The sequence below is a fragment of the Corapipo altera genome, unplaced genomic scaffold (assembly GCF_003945725.1).
Source record: "Corapipo altera isolate COAL_440 unplaced genomic scaffold, ASM394572v1 326, whole genome shotgun sequence".
Taxonomy (NCBI): domain Eukaryota; kingdom Metazoa; phylum Chordata; class Aves; order Passeriformes; family Pipridae; genus Corapipo; species Corapipo altera.
In genome coordinates this window covers 2612906-2627386 of record NW_020884945.1, presented here as the reverse complement: position 1 = coordinate 2627386, position 14481 = coordinate 2612906, and the positions used below count along the sequence as shown (strand labels likewise).

Here is a 14481-nt window from a genome sequence, read left to right as displayed (position 1 = left end):
AATTACCAAAGGAAGAGTCTTGCTTTGTCTCCACTACTGATAGATTGGATCATCTTCTCTAGCCCCATTGTCCCTGATATTGAGGCTTCTGAAGTGAAACTGGAGATCTTTTGTAACTTTAATGACACGGTTTTCCTGGACTGGCCCCAGAGGAGACAGGCCCAGCTCAGAGCACTCTGAGAATGCACCAACAGCTCAAAGTTAGCAAGTGTGCCGTTGTGTTCTGCTGCTCCAGGGCCTATGCTGGCCCTGCAAACAGCTCTGCCACTGTCAGGGGGATCCTCACCCAAAAACTTCTACCTTACCAGGAGGCAGAGAGAAATCCAGCAGAAACAATCAGCTGGCAGCCTTCCAGTTCGCCTTGGAAAACAAGTGGATTCCTGGTACAGCCCAGGTTCCTTTTGATGCCTCAGGAAGTCACTCTTTCCTCTTCATTTGTACACCTGACACCAATGCTGGGAGCAGCCAGGTGCCCTGGATACAAACATTCCTGTCTGAGCTGGTCCCTGAAATCAGGGTCTGAGTTTTCTGTTCTGAACCTCTGCTTCAGCGTAAAAGTGGGATCCAGACAGCTCAGTGTTTAAGGAATGCCGAAGTGAGATGTGACTTCTTCTGTCAATATTTCGTCTCTCCCTGCTGCAGCGGGCAATTCCTTTGTTTCTCATGGCTGACCCTCTCCTGTGGGTGCTGAGGGTGTGACAGACGTGTCCATACCCTTCCCCTCACCTACGGACACAGTGACTCCAGTGAAGAGATCTGGCCAAGAGCAGCAGGCAAGTCACAGCAAAAGTTAAGAATAGAGCCTGACTTTCCCATCTCCCAGGTCCCACTGTATTTCCTTGGGGAACCACTGAAAATGTGTGAGAAATGCAACTGTCAGGGACAGGGTAGAAAATAACCATTTCCAAATCCCCTCAATAACTCCCAGGATTGCTGTAACTGCTCAGTGCCAGCCTTCAGCTCAGTCAGGTCCTACCACAGCCTGTCGTTTCCATCACTTTTCCCAACTTTTAATTACATCCTTGGGTAACAACTCTCTGTGCTCTGTGCATACCTGGAGGGAGGTGCATGGCCTGGCAGCTGCTGTAAAGGGTTGAGAATTAATTACAAAGGACACAGGGTTTGAGCTCCTCTCAAGTGCTTGCTCAGCTGTGTAACCTTGGGGCAAGTCACTTGGCTGCTTTGTGCCCGAGCAAACCCAGCTGTAAAGCATCTTGAAAACCAGATGGTGCTCAAGGTTTAAAGTGCTCAGGAGAATGATGACGGATGGAGGAAAAAAATTAAAAAAAAAAAAGGAAATTCTCCAGCTCTTGCTGCCAGTGGGGTTAATCTGGACTGAATCAATGTAACTGAGAAGAGAATTTTCTTCGATATCTGAAAAACACCCCACACTCCCAAATCTGTTTTTCCTTTCCTCTTTTGACTTTATGTCAAGTACCTTCTCTCTCTCTTGGGTTAATTTAAACCTTCAGTGAATACATGTTTTTCCCTGGCAGCCTGAAGTTTCTAATTCAGGATCAGGTTCTACATGACTAAACTTTGATCTTTTGCATGATTATTTTTAGGCACTTCATTCCATAGCATTCTTTTCTCCCTGCTTTTCCTGCTGCCATTGCCTTCAGTGGCACAGGGATGTTCTGGGACTCAAGTACTGCCCCCCAAAATAAATACTGAGCTTTATTGCCTTCTGGAGATGGTACACCCTGGCTTAGAACCAGTGTCAAAGCCACTCCAGGATTTGTATTGCTGGTCAAACAAAGAAAACACGGAAGTGTCTGTAGCAGAATAAATGTTTGCCACATGTTAGTATTTAAGAGAAGACTTAAGTGTTTCAATATTTTTTTGCTTTAGCTAAAATGTAGCATTTTTTCCCTACAGGAATGTGGGAATACTTACTTATGTAAGGAATATTTGTGTGTGCTTCCAAAGCAGGGTGTCCGAGATTGCAAGAAGGGAAACCAATATATTTTAATCTAGTGTAAACAAGGAATATTTAAAGATGAGAGACATATAGGAGCCATTTTATCCACTACTCAGGAAAGACTTTGCATGGTTTTATTAATCACTAATGAAAATAAAACTTTGACAGGTTTGAAGTTGGATGAACTTTCTTCCCAAATAAGAAAGAATTAGAGCTGAAGGAGTGAGTTACAAACAAATCTCACAGGCTGCAGCACCAAAATCTCTCAGGCTTTTATGAAAACAAATGCCAGCAAATTGTCTTCAGCACATTTAGCCCTTGTTATACAGCCCTGGGATGGCAAAATACTTAATTGCAATTCAAAATTGGTGATCATTTTTCCAATAGAAAAATACTTCAGTTTGTATGTCTCTGACAAACTGCTCTGTTTCCTGATATTGAATCTTTGGGTTCAATATTTGAGCTATTGAATCTTTAGATTCAATATTTGAGCTGTGCTATCAGTAACTTAAAACATTGAAATTCTGTGCCATAAATACCATTCTGAAGTGCCTGTGATGACTAATGACACTGCTCAAACATCAGACTGTTAATTAACTGTTAGCCAAAGCAGAAATCCCCTGACATCCTTGGAGACCCCATGTGGGTGATTGAACTTTCGTTTTCTCCTCCTACCACCACTTGAAACTGAATTTAAAAACAGGTGCAGGTCGTTTGTGGGAATAAAACAATTTAAAATTAATCAGAACACAAGACATTCTCAACGCCCAGCTGTGGAGAACAATAAATAAACAGAAAGTGAGCTCTAGATAAAGCCAATCCAGGTGAGCCGAGTTGTCTAATGTGGGGACACAACAAATACAGAATACATTTTCAAGTCCTGGGCTCCACAAATCCTCATCAGATTCAATTTACATTTGTTCTGCTCAGGATGAGTAGAAGGTTGATTTAGCTCAGTATTTCCAGCTGAAACTGCAGCTGGGAGTGTTTTTGTATATCCATCAAACCTGGGGGTTCCCTTCTGTGTCTCTGGGTATAAATCATTGAACTTCACTTCATGGTCCTGTGAGTTGCTCGCATGGGTCTGTTTGTAGGAAGGGTTGTTGCATCATGAATTTTACCTGGTCCAACCCCTCTCACTGAGAACAGAATTATGGAAGTTCACGTTGTTGTTACTGGACCCATAAACCAGGGCAGCTCATGGGATACAGCTTCAAATCCTTGGAATGCTGGGGCACAACTGAGGCACTGCCGCTGAAGTGTGTGTTAATATGATCTGGATGCTCTGTGAGGTACCCAGGGAGGTCTGGTCTTCAGGAAAACAACAAAATCAGGAATTCACGAAGCCAAAAATTTCAGGTATCATAAAACATTTTCACCTTCAAAAAACCCCCCAAAACTAATGATTTAAACATACTTCACATGAAGGCCTTGTTTCTTTAAAACAGCATCTTGAACTTGAAGTCTAACTAGCTTGGGAAAAAAAAGTTCAATAGTTTTGGGTGACCTCCTTGCTCTTGATCAATACAGTTTGTTTTTGGGCAGATTTTAAACCACTCTGATCTATTTGTCCCTCTGTTGTTGCCATGTAGGAAACCTTCAAAAGAATGAGAAGTGTGAAAAACTGCCTACAAAATGCTGCTCCAAGGACATATTTTGCCCAAATAATCACTTTCAGAAACAGTCAACATGCTTTTAAAGAAAAATAACCTGGAAAAATAGCGATATAAAAGTTCCCTTTGAAGAGACCCTGTAAGGCTGAAGCTTGCATTTGAACAAATCTCTCCCTAAGTTTCTAAGAACACTTTCTAAACCGCCATTTAAAACCTTTCAGTTACTACTTTTCGCTGTTTATGCTCTTCATTGACTTTTTGCCTTTATTTTCCACTCTTGTGACCAAACAAATCTGGTACTTTTTGCTTGCTCAGTACAGCTCACGTTGTTCTCCTCATGCCCTGCTGCAGTTCATTGCCTGTGTTTGGGAACACCACCATCCCCAAGAGAAGCAGGATTTAATTACTGTTATTAATGAAATCCACTTTTGAAGACTAAACCATTTGACTATGCCCCTTTCAGAATGGAAATAACTGGGAACAAAACCTATTTTAAAAAATCACAGTTTGCAAATTCTTGTCTCAAAGAGCAAATTCTGTGAGTTCCTCTGCAGACCCAGTAAGTTCTGTAGGTTCCTTTGCAGAACCAGTTCAGACTTGATAGGAAGATGTGAAGACCAAGTGGAAGAGCCTCTCACACAACCTAAATTGTTACAGCTTGTTGCCTTTCTGGGGAAAACAATTGCTGTAGCTCCCTCAGAGCGCAGTGGCAGATTTCCCTTTGGAGGTCAGGGCCTGTTTCAAGCGTCTCTTCAGGTCCTGCATGTTGGGGGACTTGGGCCGGACGAGGTGGAGGCCGCGGCGCTTCTCTCCGTTGCAGCTGCCGATGATCCTGCTGAGCTCCTGGCACAGCTGCTGGAAGGCCTCGTGCACGCCCTCGCAGTTCTCCCGGGCTGACACCTCGTGGTAAGTGCCCCCCAGCTCCCCGGCCAGCTGCAGCCCCTCCTTGGAGGACACCTGCCTGGCCCGCAGCAGGTCGCCCTTGTTGGCCACGAGCAGCAGGGGGATGTTGGCGTTGGGGTGGATCCTGCGGATGTGCTGGTGCAGCGGGCGCAGCACGCGGTAGCTCTCGTAGTCCGTGATGGAGTACACGAACACAAAGCCGTCGGCCCAGTAGATGGAGCGGTTTATCTGCTCCTGGCAGCAGATGCTGTCAGTGTCATCCTGTGCCAAAGCAAGAGGGGGATGTTAGGAAAACCGCTCCACGGGACCGGAGCGTGGGGTTGGGATGAGGCTGTTGGTCATTGCACCGGCAGAAACCTCTCCCAACATGCCAGGGACAGGGGACACCCCAGTCACACCGGGCCAGGGGGTTCAGCCTGGAGAAAAGGAGGCTCAGGGGGGACCCTCTGGCTCTGCAATTCCCTGACAGGGGGGGGGGGCGGGGGGGGGGGGGTGTCAGGCTCTGCTCCCAGGGAACAAGGGACAGGACAAGGGGAAACGGCCTCAAGCTGTGCCAGGGGAGGGTCAGGTTGGACAGCAGGAGGAATTTCTTCACAAAAAGGGTGGTCAGGCATTGGCAGGCACTGCCCAGTGAGGTGGTGGAATCCCCACCCCTGGAGGTGTCCAAGGAAGGACTGGATGTTGCTCCGAGCTGGGGGACAAGGTGGGGATGGGGCACAGGATGGACTCAATGATCTAAGAGCCTTTTCCAACCTCAATGATTCTGTAATTCTGTGATTCTGTGAAAAATAAATAAGATGGTTTTATTACAAGCAGGAATTTCCATGGTTACCTCATGTTGAGATACCTGGAGGTTATCTGGGGAGATTGAAGAGCCATATTTTGTTCAGGAGCTGGTGGGTTGCATGTTGTTCTGGTCACAGTTACTGACTGCTGCTTACTGCCTTGTTTGCTGTTCTGATTGTTCTGGTGGTTCTGGTCACTGTTACTACCACTGTTTTGCTTACTGGTCTAGTAGGAAGGTGAATCAGAAAGCATGTAAGGCAGTGAGACCCACTGGATCACTGCCAGGGGACTGTGCGGCCGGGGCAGGGAAACAACCTGAGAGGTGGATGGGAACAAGCAATGAACCGCACCAAAAGGCAAGGATTGCCTTTGGAGGAAGAGGTGAGCCTGGTGTGGGAGGTGTGAGGGGGTGGTTATGTAAATCAAGAGACCTTACAAAGGCTTGTCCCCTCCCAGTCAGGTGTGCTCGGACCTGGTCACAAGGTTGAGTCACCCAGCGTGCTGAAATTAAAGGTCTTTCTTTCATGTTATTTGGCTGTCTTTAAAAGTTTAATTAGAGATATTTCTCACAATTCAGTGAACATACTGCAGGTCAGCAGTAAGGTGGAGTGGAGAGGGGTCAGAGCAAATTGGTTGAAAAGAAGAGAACAGCCAAAATACTGCTGTTGGAAAGTTTGCTCTGTGTTCCACGGTACCAAACCCATCAGAAACTCACGCTGATGTTGTGGATAAAACTGTCCTGGGCACACAAAGGGCATTATAAAATTCAGCAGGCTTGGCACACAGTTGTCCCTCAAGGTGTATTTTAGGTGTTTTCCAATCCTTTATTCAGTCTCCATAGAGGACTCCTGGTGGTCTAGTGGTTAGGATGTGATGCTCTCACCGTCGCAGCCTGAGTTCGATTCCCGGTCAGGGAACTCCCCCGGGCAGATGGAGCTCGTCAGCCCTGCAAGGCCATCCATCTAAGAGAAGGTCACTCTAAACAAACCTACGTCCTGAGGACCTCGCTGCCACTGTCCAAGCTCGCTCAGCCCTGGCAGATGAACCTTAGGATTAAAGGGTGGGCTCAGCTCAGCGCACACTGTGTCTCACCTAAAAAATCCATTGCGCAGGCTGGAAGGGTAATGACCTTTCCCAAATCTTTGTTCGAGAAGACTGACTATGATTCAGTCTCCATGGACAGAGGTTCTCACTAACTCTGTCTGGTGAAGCCTGAGGGGTTTTCCTGCCTTGCCCATCTCCAGACAGTCAAAGACATTTAAAAAAGCAATTTTTTATGAAGAACCAATCCCAGGAACTGGAAAGGAGGTGAAATCTCCCTCCTGGTTTGCAGAGCAGCAATGGGTTCATATTATTTTTTGCTGGTCACACATTTGCTCAGCCCATCCCCATCCTACTCACACAGCCACAACAATGCCCAGCACTGGGAACATAAAGCTGAATGAGACACTGCGGGCTTGAAAACAGATCAGCTCACTTTTCAAGATGAAGCTATTTCCAGCTAATCCTCTGCCCTTTGTTATCCCTGCTGGCTGTGACCCACCCAGGGAGATCCCTGCTGCAGCCACTGCCGGCCTGCTGGCTGTCTACGGACTGACATTCCTGTCAATATTACAGGATTTCTGGAACTCTGGCATTGCTTTCATACCCAACAAGGCACCAAGAATATTCTGTATTCGACTCTTGATGAACCTGGTAGGAATTAGGGGTATTTTGGGGTGAGTTCAACACCATAAATACAGAGCCTGAACTTTTATTATTGTTGTTAAATTCCACTCGAGAAATTTTCATCAACTATTAGAGCATATGCTCCATTATCTACAAAATAAATATCTGCCATTCACACTAATTTTAACAGAATTTGCATGTGCTCAGCAATCACCCCAAAGAGATCACTTTTATTTAGGCACCTAAATATGGATTATAAAGCCCAACTTCAGGAAGCAGAGGTAGAAAAGAAGGAGTAAAAATAATCAGTTCTTTCATGGCAGATCAGACAATAAAAAAAGAACTACTGACAAGTTCTTCTGTGGGAAGAAGGAAGCAGAATTTCTGAAGGCTCAGAGTATAAATTAGCCTTACAACTTCCATCAGGAGTTCTGCCAACGAACTGCTCTTTGGGAATATTTCAGGATTGCCCACAGAGACACTGGCTCATCACACCTTGCCATTCCCTGCCCTTGCCAGCTCGGCGAGGTAAATCCTGTGAAACCGTGTAACAAGCGCCCTCCTCACTCCCCCCGAGCCCCCCAGAGCTGCCCGCCGAGTGCAGGACCCTCCTCGCAGCCCTGCCGGGAGGCAATGAGGTGCAGCCCGGCCGGGCCGGGGCAGGCTGTGGGAAGAAGGGCAATTTGCGCTGTTGGTGTCTGGGCTGTCTCCAGGGTGGGGATAATTAACCACCCTCCGCGGCCTGGAAGCCTCTTTTCACCACCGAACTCCTTTCACGGCAAAAATAAAAAGCGCTAATTGCGCTGGCAAGCGTTTGGAAATGCGTGTGGAGAAGGTGAACGCTCAGGGAGCCCTAATGAGCAGAAATGCTCAGTTACCCCAGCAGGGCCCACCCGGGAGGGAGAGGGATGGAGAGTCCCCAGCGAAATGCTTTATTCGGGAAAATCAAAGGCTAATGGGCTACTTTTTAAATGGAAATCTCTGCTGCAGAATGGGTTTTGAAGCACACACAGCCGTTTGCCATGTACAGCAATGAATCACCCAACAAAGCCAGTTACCTGCTTGCTTCTGTTTCTTAAACATTAACATTTCTGGTGGCTTGAATCCCAAGGGATTCCACATGACTTCCTCCTGGAACACTCAGCCTACAGAGCGCAAGAAACTCTCTTCCCTAAGGATTTTAACAAAAAACCCAACCTATTCTCAGTCTTAACCAGTCCTGTTAGGGAACAGTGCCTTCAATTATTTCAGATGCACCATTTGATGCACACAGACACAGGCTTTTATAAGATACAGGTGTCTGTGGGAACTGTTGGGACAGTGAGACCTTTGACTGGGACAAATAAAGTGAAACTCCTTCCTAAGTTAAAATCCTGTCTGACTGAGGAACCTCAGCTGTTGGCAAGATGGAATTTTGTGGAGCTCTGGGTAGAGTCACTGAACTATAGGGCACAGCCTTAATTAGAAGAGGAGAACTAGAAAATAATATATATCCGGTCTGAAAGAGGGAATCAAATCATTCCACTCCCTCTTTTCTCCCTAGGATAGAAGGGAGAGGGGATTCCCTGTGTGAAGGGCTCATCAGGCAACCTCAGTTGTGCCTAATCCCCACCCACAGCTCCTTTATGCAGGTCCTGCCTTAGCAAGCTGGCAAAGGGCCTGTGTGCTGTGAAGTCCCACTTGAATATCTGGAGCTCTTCCACAGCAGCTTTTGTTTGCTTTTTAGTGTCCAGAGCAAATGAGGGCTCCTCTCTTCCCTCTGTGTCCCCTGGAGGCAGCAGAGTGTGGAACCTCATCAAAGCTTTCCACTTAATCTGCTTCCAGTCATGGGAGAAGTTGGAAATGGGAACTGAGGCTGGGGGAGCTTTGCTCGTCCTGTCCTGCAAACCCAGGCTGGAGCAGTTCTCCAGCCCAGAAATGCACCCCTGGGGCTGGGCTGGTCAAACAAGTGTACAGAGCTGTCCAGGGTGGCCTGAAAGAGGAGGAGAGAAGGTGCTGTTCCCATCCAGACATGTTTGGCCAACTCTAAGTTTAGACTGAGGTTAAGGCCACACCTAGAAGTTTAGGCTTGATGGTGGAAAGAGATGACCTGATTTTATCATGACATCTCAGCTATTCTATAGGAATTATTGCTCTCGTAAGATTTCCACCATTCATGTAAAACCAAATTTCACTTAATTTCCTGCTGCTTTGGCCCTATTTTCATCCTCCTGTTCTGTGTGTGAAGCAGGTCTGCAGGAAAGACATCTTAATCTTAAATCCTGCTTGGAGAAACATTTCTAGAAACACATTCCTAGTGAAATATGAAATCTAGAATATCACAGAATCATTAATGTTGGAAAAGACCTCTAAGATCCTTGAGTCCAACAGAATATCTAAAACACTGATAGAAAGAGTGGTGTAGATAAATGCCAACACCTTAAAAATAAGGAATTAATTAAAAACAAAGCAAGTGAAAAAGCACTGGAAATGACAACTGCTGGGAGGCCTCTCCCCTTGGAAAGGGAAACTTTTCTATGTAAGAGAGACTTTGGGTGTGTAACAAGGTCTGAGCTGAGCCAGCTGGGCCTCTGGGCAGGTGAGTTTTCTGCCATGTAGGGACAGAAACCATTTGACAGGAAATAAAACAACCAAGGAGTTATGATTTCCCAAGATTATGATTTTCCTGCTGTTTAATCTCGGGATGCACTAATGTGTTTGAAACAGATATGGGTTAATTTTGGCTTACTCTTCAAGGAACCTGATTTAACCACTCAAGGGCTATTAAGTGGGGCTTAAGGTACCCCCAGGAGTCCTGGGTTTAGGCCGAGGTATTTTCCTGCTGCTGGGTGGAGTCACTTAGAGGTGGAGCAACCATGAGACAACAACTGTGTGGAAAAGCACTGAGCAGATGTTTTACCTCCAGTGAGACAAAGGGAGTGTCCTGCACCTGCAGAGAGATCTGCTCCCCATCTATGGTGAACTTCCTGGAATACAGAGCACCTGGAGGGAAAGGAAGACGGTGAGTCCGGGACTGGAGGAGAAAAGAGCACAGAAAGGCAAAAGGGAACTGTTGGAAGGTGGAGTTTTGTGGGATATGTAGCTGCCCATGGGGAAGGGAACGGCCTGGCAGTGGTTGTTGTTGGCTCAATGGTGGGGGATATTTACGGGGGGGGGTAAGTTTTGGATGGACAGCCAGGATGGGGGCTGGGAAAAAGGCTCTTTGTACTGAATTAAATACTCCAAGTGGGGGCATAAATCCCAGTCAGGTTTCACCCCCTATTATTCACTTTATAAAATGTGAACTGCATTTATATTCCATCTCAAACCAAGATATCTAGGTGTTGTCTGTAAGAGGAGTGAGCTGTTTCCTACTGCATTTTTCTGGACGTCTTTAAAAAAGAAAAGCATTCTAGTTTGGGACAGTGAGTGACTGTATCCAAACCACTCAGATACTCTTTTTATGATTTTAGCAGAGTTTGGTTGAAATCCCCAAAGACTGGACGCTTTAACTTGACCTCTGGTTAATCTGGATGACACATGTTCAGGGCCAAGTGCCAGTTCAGACCATCCAGGACTGATCTAGCTCTAATAAAACCATCACTAGTCTGGCCTGGAACTTAATTTTGTTACTGGAGTGGGAGTTAAGTGACAATGAAAATCTAAATCTTGATCTTCTGAAATATCTGTGCTTGTGACAAGAACAACTTCAGAGGTTGATGTCATCATGATTTTTCTTTAGAACTTAACACAAGTCACGTGGATGTGTGAAGAAGTGCTTTCTGCACAGCTGGGGTGTACAGCCCTTCTGTCTGCTCCAAATACAATAGTCACTGCTGCCTCTAGAACAATGTGCTGCAGCTCCAACACAGAGGAACATCAGCTGCTGGAGAGGCAGCAGTTCAGATTAACAGGGAGATCAGCCAGTGACAATAATGCTTCTGAAAATCATCTTTGTTTCAAGGAAACAAGTGGGTTTATTCCAGTGGCAAAGAGTCTGAGCCCATAGAAACATTTACAAGGGAATTTAGCACCTGAGTGCAAAGTGTTTTAATAGGGACTGTGAGGGAATCCAGCCCTTGTGGGATTCATTTTGGGCTTTTTAAATGGGTCAGATATTAAGCTGAAAAGATGGCACTGTTTTATGGGAACCACGAGCAGCCAACATGTTATTCCTGTTGTGACCAAAGAGCAGGTTCTCCAGAGGAAGGAGAACATGGCTGAGTGATCTCAAATCCACTGCCACCTGTTTCTTCTTTCTGGCATATTTAGCTCTTCTCCAGCATGGCCGTTGGCCTGGGAGCTTAATGAGGAAAGCATGTGGTTCCCAGCAATGGCTCTGGCAGGAATCCACTGCACAGCTCAAGTCTGACTTGATGTACAACCTCCCCGGGAAGGGATGACGGAACAGGAAGAGAACCAGTGCAGCCAAGCATCAGGGTTACCCGGGGTCAGTGAGGGGGAGCTGTCAGGAGAAGCTTTCACATTGTATTTCATCAGACAGGCAGAGATCAAAGGTGTCATGTACTGCTCCCTCTTTCCTGCTCCTCATCCTGAGTTCTGCAGGCACCTCCAAAGTGAAGCAATCACTGCTTGGAATCCTGTCCACCTTCACCCAAACACTGTGAGCTGGATGTGCCAGTAGGAATGAGCACAGGGGACGTGATCCATCCTACAAAACCAGCCAAATCAGTCAGCATTCCTTGGAACAGAGGCTGTGAATGAAACAGGAACACACCCTCTGAGGTGCCAGCATTAAACAAGGAATGAATGGTCACTTTGCTTATCTGAGGGAAAGAAGACTTCAGTTTGGAAGTCTCCCTGGTCATAACAGCCTCTGAAAAAAGGGAATGCACAGAAAAACCCCTGAGCTGCATTTTACACCCTTTGGAATTGCTTTGGCTTCTCTGGGGTTCCAGGGAGAGCAGTGTTGGGCTTCCACAGTTTATTTGTTCCTTGAGCCTGTGTTTTAGTATAGGTATGTGCCCAAGCAAACCTTTCACTCTGATCCTTTTCCATCGAGTAGGAAAAAAAATAGCTGAAAGGATCATAAATAATGAGCTGTTGATTTATTGCTTTCATAGCTTGAGGCTATTAACTGAAAATATGCACCTTACGGACATCTAACACCGCTTGGCTTTCCTGTAATGTGCACCAGTCACTACAGAGAGCAGATTTATTTTCAAACTATCTGCAGTCCTGCTGGAGAGAGCAAACTCACCAGTGTTGGCTTCATAGTCCCCAATAAATCTCTTGGTGAGAAAACGCACAACCAGGGCTGCAAAACAATGACAAAAACATGGGCCCTTAATGGGAAACCAAAAGCAATCTGTGCAGAACACATGTAGCATCTTCCTGGAAGAATTAGTCTCATATGAAACCAAGTTAATCTCTGAACTGCTCACATGTTACTCTGCAAATACTTCTCTCAACACTCACAGAGGAAGATCTGGGGCCAGGCTGTGATACCTGATCCAGAGCTTTTCACAGCTTGTGTTGGAAGTGAGCCCTTGGTTCAGTGTGGCTGTTCAGGGTGGGACACAGAGGTTGGCTCCTTGTGACTGGAGGTAAAACAATCTGTGCTTTGCTCTGAAATAATGTAGGAAAGGACTAACAAGCCAGTGGACTGCAACTAGTCCAAATACCACATTTGTGTCCTGTGTCATACAAGAAGGGAGGGGGATGGATGGGATGGTTCTTCCTGGTCTTAAAAACTCTCCTGAAACCCAGGAGCGAGACCAGATCACACCCAGCAAACAAACTGCATGTGCTCTGCACACTTGTGTCTCCTGCAGCACCCCGGCCTTCTTATTCCCCTTAACCTGTGCTGCTTTTACATTAGAACATTTTCCTTTGTCTTGGTACTTCAGAACACTTAAGATCCCATCATGGGAACAGTAACTTATATTCCTGTAGTGCTTTCCTGTGGTAGATTCTTAGGAACTTGCAAAACCACTTAATTACTGGCTAAATAAAATGGTTTATTCTGCAAACAACTCTTATCATAGATTTCATTTAAAACAATCATTTTTTCTCACAGTGGTCACCCTTTTAGCCCCTTTAGATGAAATTGCCTGTGCAATGATCTTCAACAAACTACTTAAAAATAACAGGGAAATGTGACTGCTTCAAAGCCAGTCCAATGAAGTATTTTACTGAATCCTGTGGAACCTCAGATGTAATCAGTCAGATCTGGTCTTAATAATTTCTGACATCATGAATCATATATTCAAAAGTAAAAATGCTCATTTTACCCTCTTTCCCACTCCTTTGGAGAATAATCCAGAAAGACACCTCTTGTATACTGCTGTTTGTCTGCAGAGCATAAAATAGCATAATACAGCAGGGGGATAAGAGCCATTGGTGCCATTTTGGGGGGTGGAAATTTAGACACGGTTCAATAATTTACACAAGGCCAGGTAGAATCATCTGTGAGCACAAAACTCCCAGCTCTGCCCCTCCCCTCTCAGCCTCTGCTGCTCACACCCCCCGACAGCAAAGCCACTTCACTTTAAAAAAAAATAACTCCAAATGTTCAAGCTGCACCAAATTCCGCGGTGCTGGGTTTGCATGAGGTGTGGAGGAGCTGGGAATTCCCGCTGGCAGGAAAAGCAGGGAACACACCTGAGTTCTTACCTGTCTTGCCGACGCTGCTGCCTCCCAGCACCACGAGCTTGATGATCTTGTTGGGCACAAGGTCACCCACGGGGTACTCCGGGATGGGCAGCAGGAGGAAGTTAGTGGAATACTGGGACATGGTATCCTGAGGGATGAGCCGCATGCCAGGAATGAGAGCTGCTGCGCTCGGCCCGGGGGAGAAAAGAAGGAAAGCGGCCCCTCGGCGCCTGGTCCTGGCCGTGTATCCTTGGGGAGAGGAGCCTTCTCATCTCCTCGGAGCAGTTTTCCCCAGGAATGTGAGAGCGCCCGGCCTCCTCTTCCCGATGGCTCCGCTCAGACAGAGACTTTGGAAAGCAAAAGGGAACTTTTTGATCAGCCCCCGTGAAAACTGACTCCACCATCCCGCAGCCAATCACGAGGGGAACCGGGACATTCCTGGAGCCGGGCACGGGGAGCCTGAGCCTCCATCCCCGGCTCTCCCCGCACTGCCTCCCTCCCCACGGCCTGTTTGATGTGCTGCCTGTCCCTTGGCTCTCTGCTACCACGAGATTCTTGTGTTTTCCAGCCGTCACGATACGGTCACCCCGTGCTCTGCTCTAATCCCACCCTGAATAACCCGGTTCTGCCTGTCCGGTTCCTTTGCGTTTTCAATGGGCTCCAACCCTGCTCTGTTGTTCTCCCTGTCCTATTGTGTCCTGCTTTGGGCCCCTTTGGAACGCTGATGGGGCACTCCTCTTCAGGAAAACAAACACATTTCCCCCCCACGCCCCCCCGAGTTTTTAGGCAGCTGGGGGTTATTCCCAAATCCCAGCTGACATGTGTGTCCTCCAGGATACATCTGATCTGCTGCCTTATACGTGTTGTTGGTCCTAATGGCCCTCTGGAACATGGGTCAGCATTGGGTTGGGACACTGCAGCCTCTCCAAACATGGAAAAGGAAATTTAGAGCTGGTGACAGCCCTGGGAACCTGAGGAAGGGTGAGCCAGACAGAG

At 46.7% G+C, this 14481-nt stretch overlaps 1 protein-coding gene and 1 long non-coding RNA gene across 4 annotated transcripts in view; one reads left to right on the top strand and one right to left on the bottom strand.

Annotated features, from left to right (window-relative positions):
* LOC113956117 overlaps window positions 1-3760 on the top strand; it is a 35111-nt gene extending 31351 nt beyond the window's left edge. For all 3 annotated transcript variants that reach the window (XR_003530754.1, XR_003530752.1, XR_003530753.1), the window contains one exon: window positions 3514-3760. This is a non-coding gene — a long non-coding RNA (uncharacterized LOC113956117). The remainder of the gene's footprint in view (window positions 1-3513) is intronic.
* Window positions 3761-3927: 167 nt separating this feature from the next.
* LOC113956114 (ras-like protein family member 11A-like) lies at window positions 3928-14171 on the bottom strand. The gene is made up of 4 exons (XM_027662319.1): window positions 13507-14171; window positions 12092-12148; window positions 9791-9873; window positions 3928-4698 (listed from the first exon to the last, which is right to left on the bottom strand). Exons 1-4 carry the CDS (start codon window positions 13649-13651, stop codon window positions 4231-4233), a joined length of 753 nt encoding a protein of 250 aa, XP_027518120.1. The 5' UTR covers window positions 13652-14171; the 3' UTR covers window positions 3928-4230.
* Between the last annotated feature and the right edge of the window lie 310 nt (window positions 14172-14481).

Excerpts from the sequence above, each read along its gene's own strand:
- LOC113956114 (XM_027662319.1), bottom strand. The coding sequence starts at position 13,651 with ATGCGGCTCATCCCTCAGGATACCATGTCCCAGTATTCCACTAACTTC. Across the intron at positions 9,874-12,091 it reads GGACTATGAAGCCAACACTG|GTGCTCTGTATTCCAGGAAG; the intron begins GTGAGTTTGCTC and ends CTTTCCCTCCAG. Across the intron at positions 4,699-9,790 it reads CTCCCTTTGTCTCACTGGAG|GATGACACTGACAGCATCTG; the intron begins GTAAAACATCTG and ends GCTTTGGCACAG.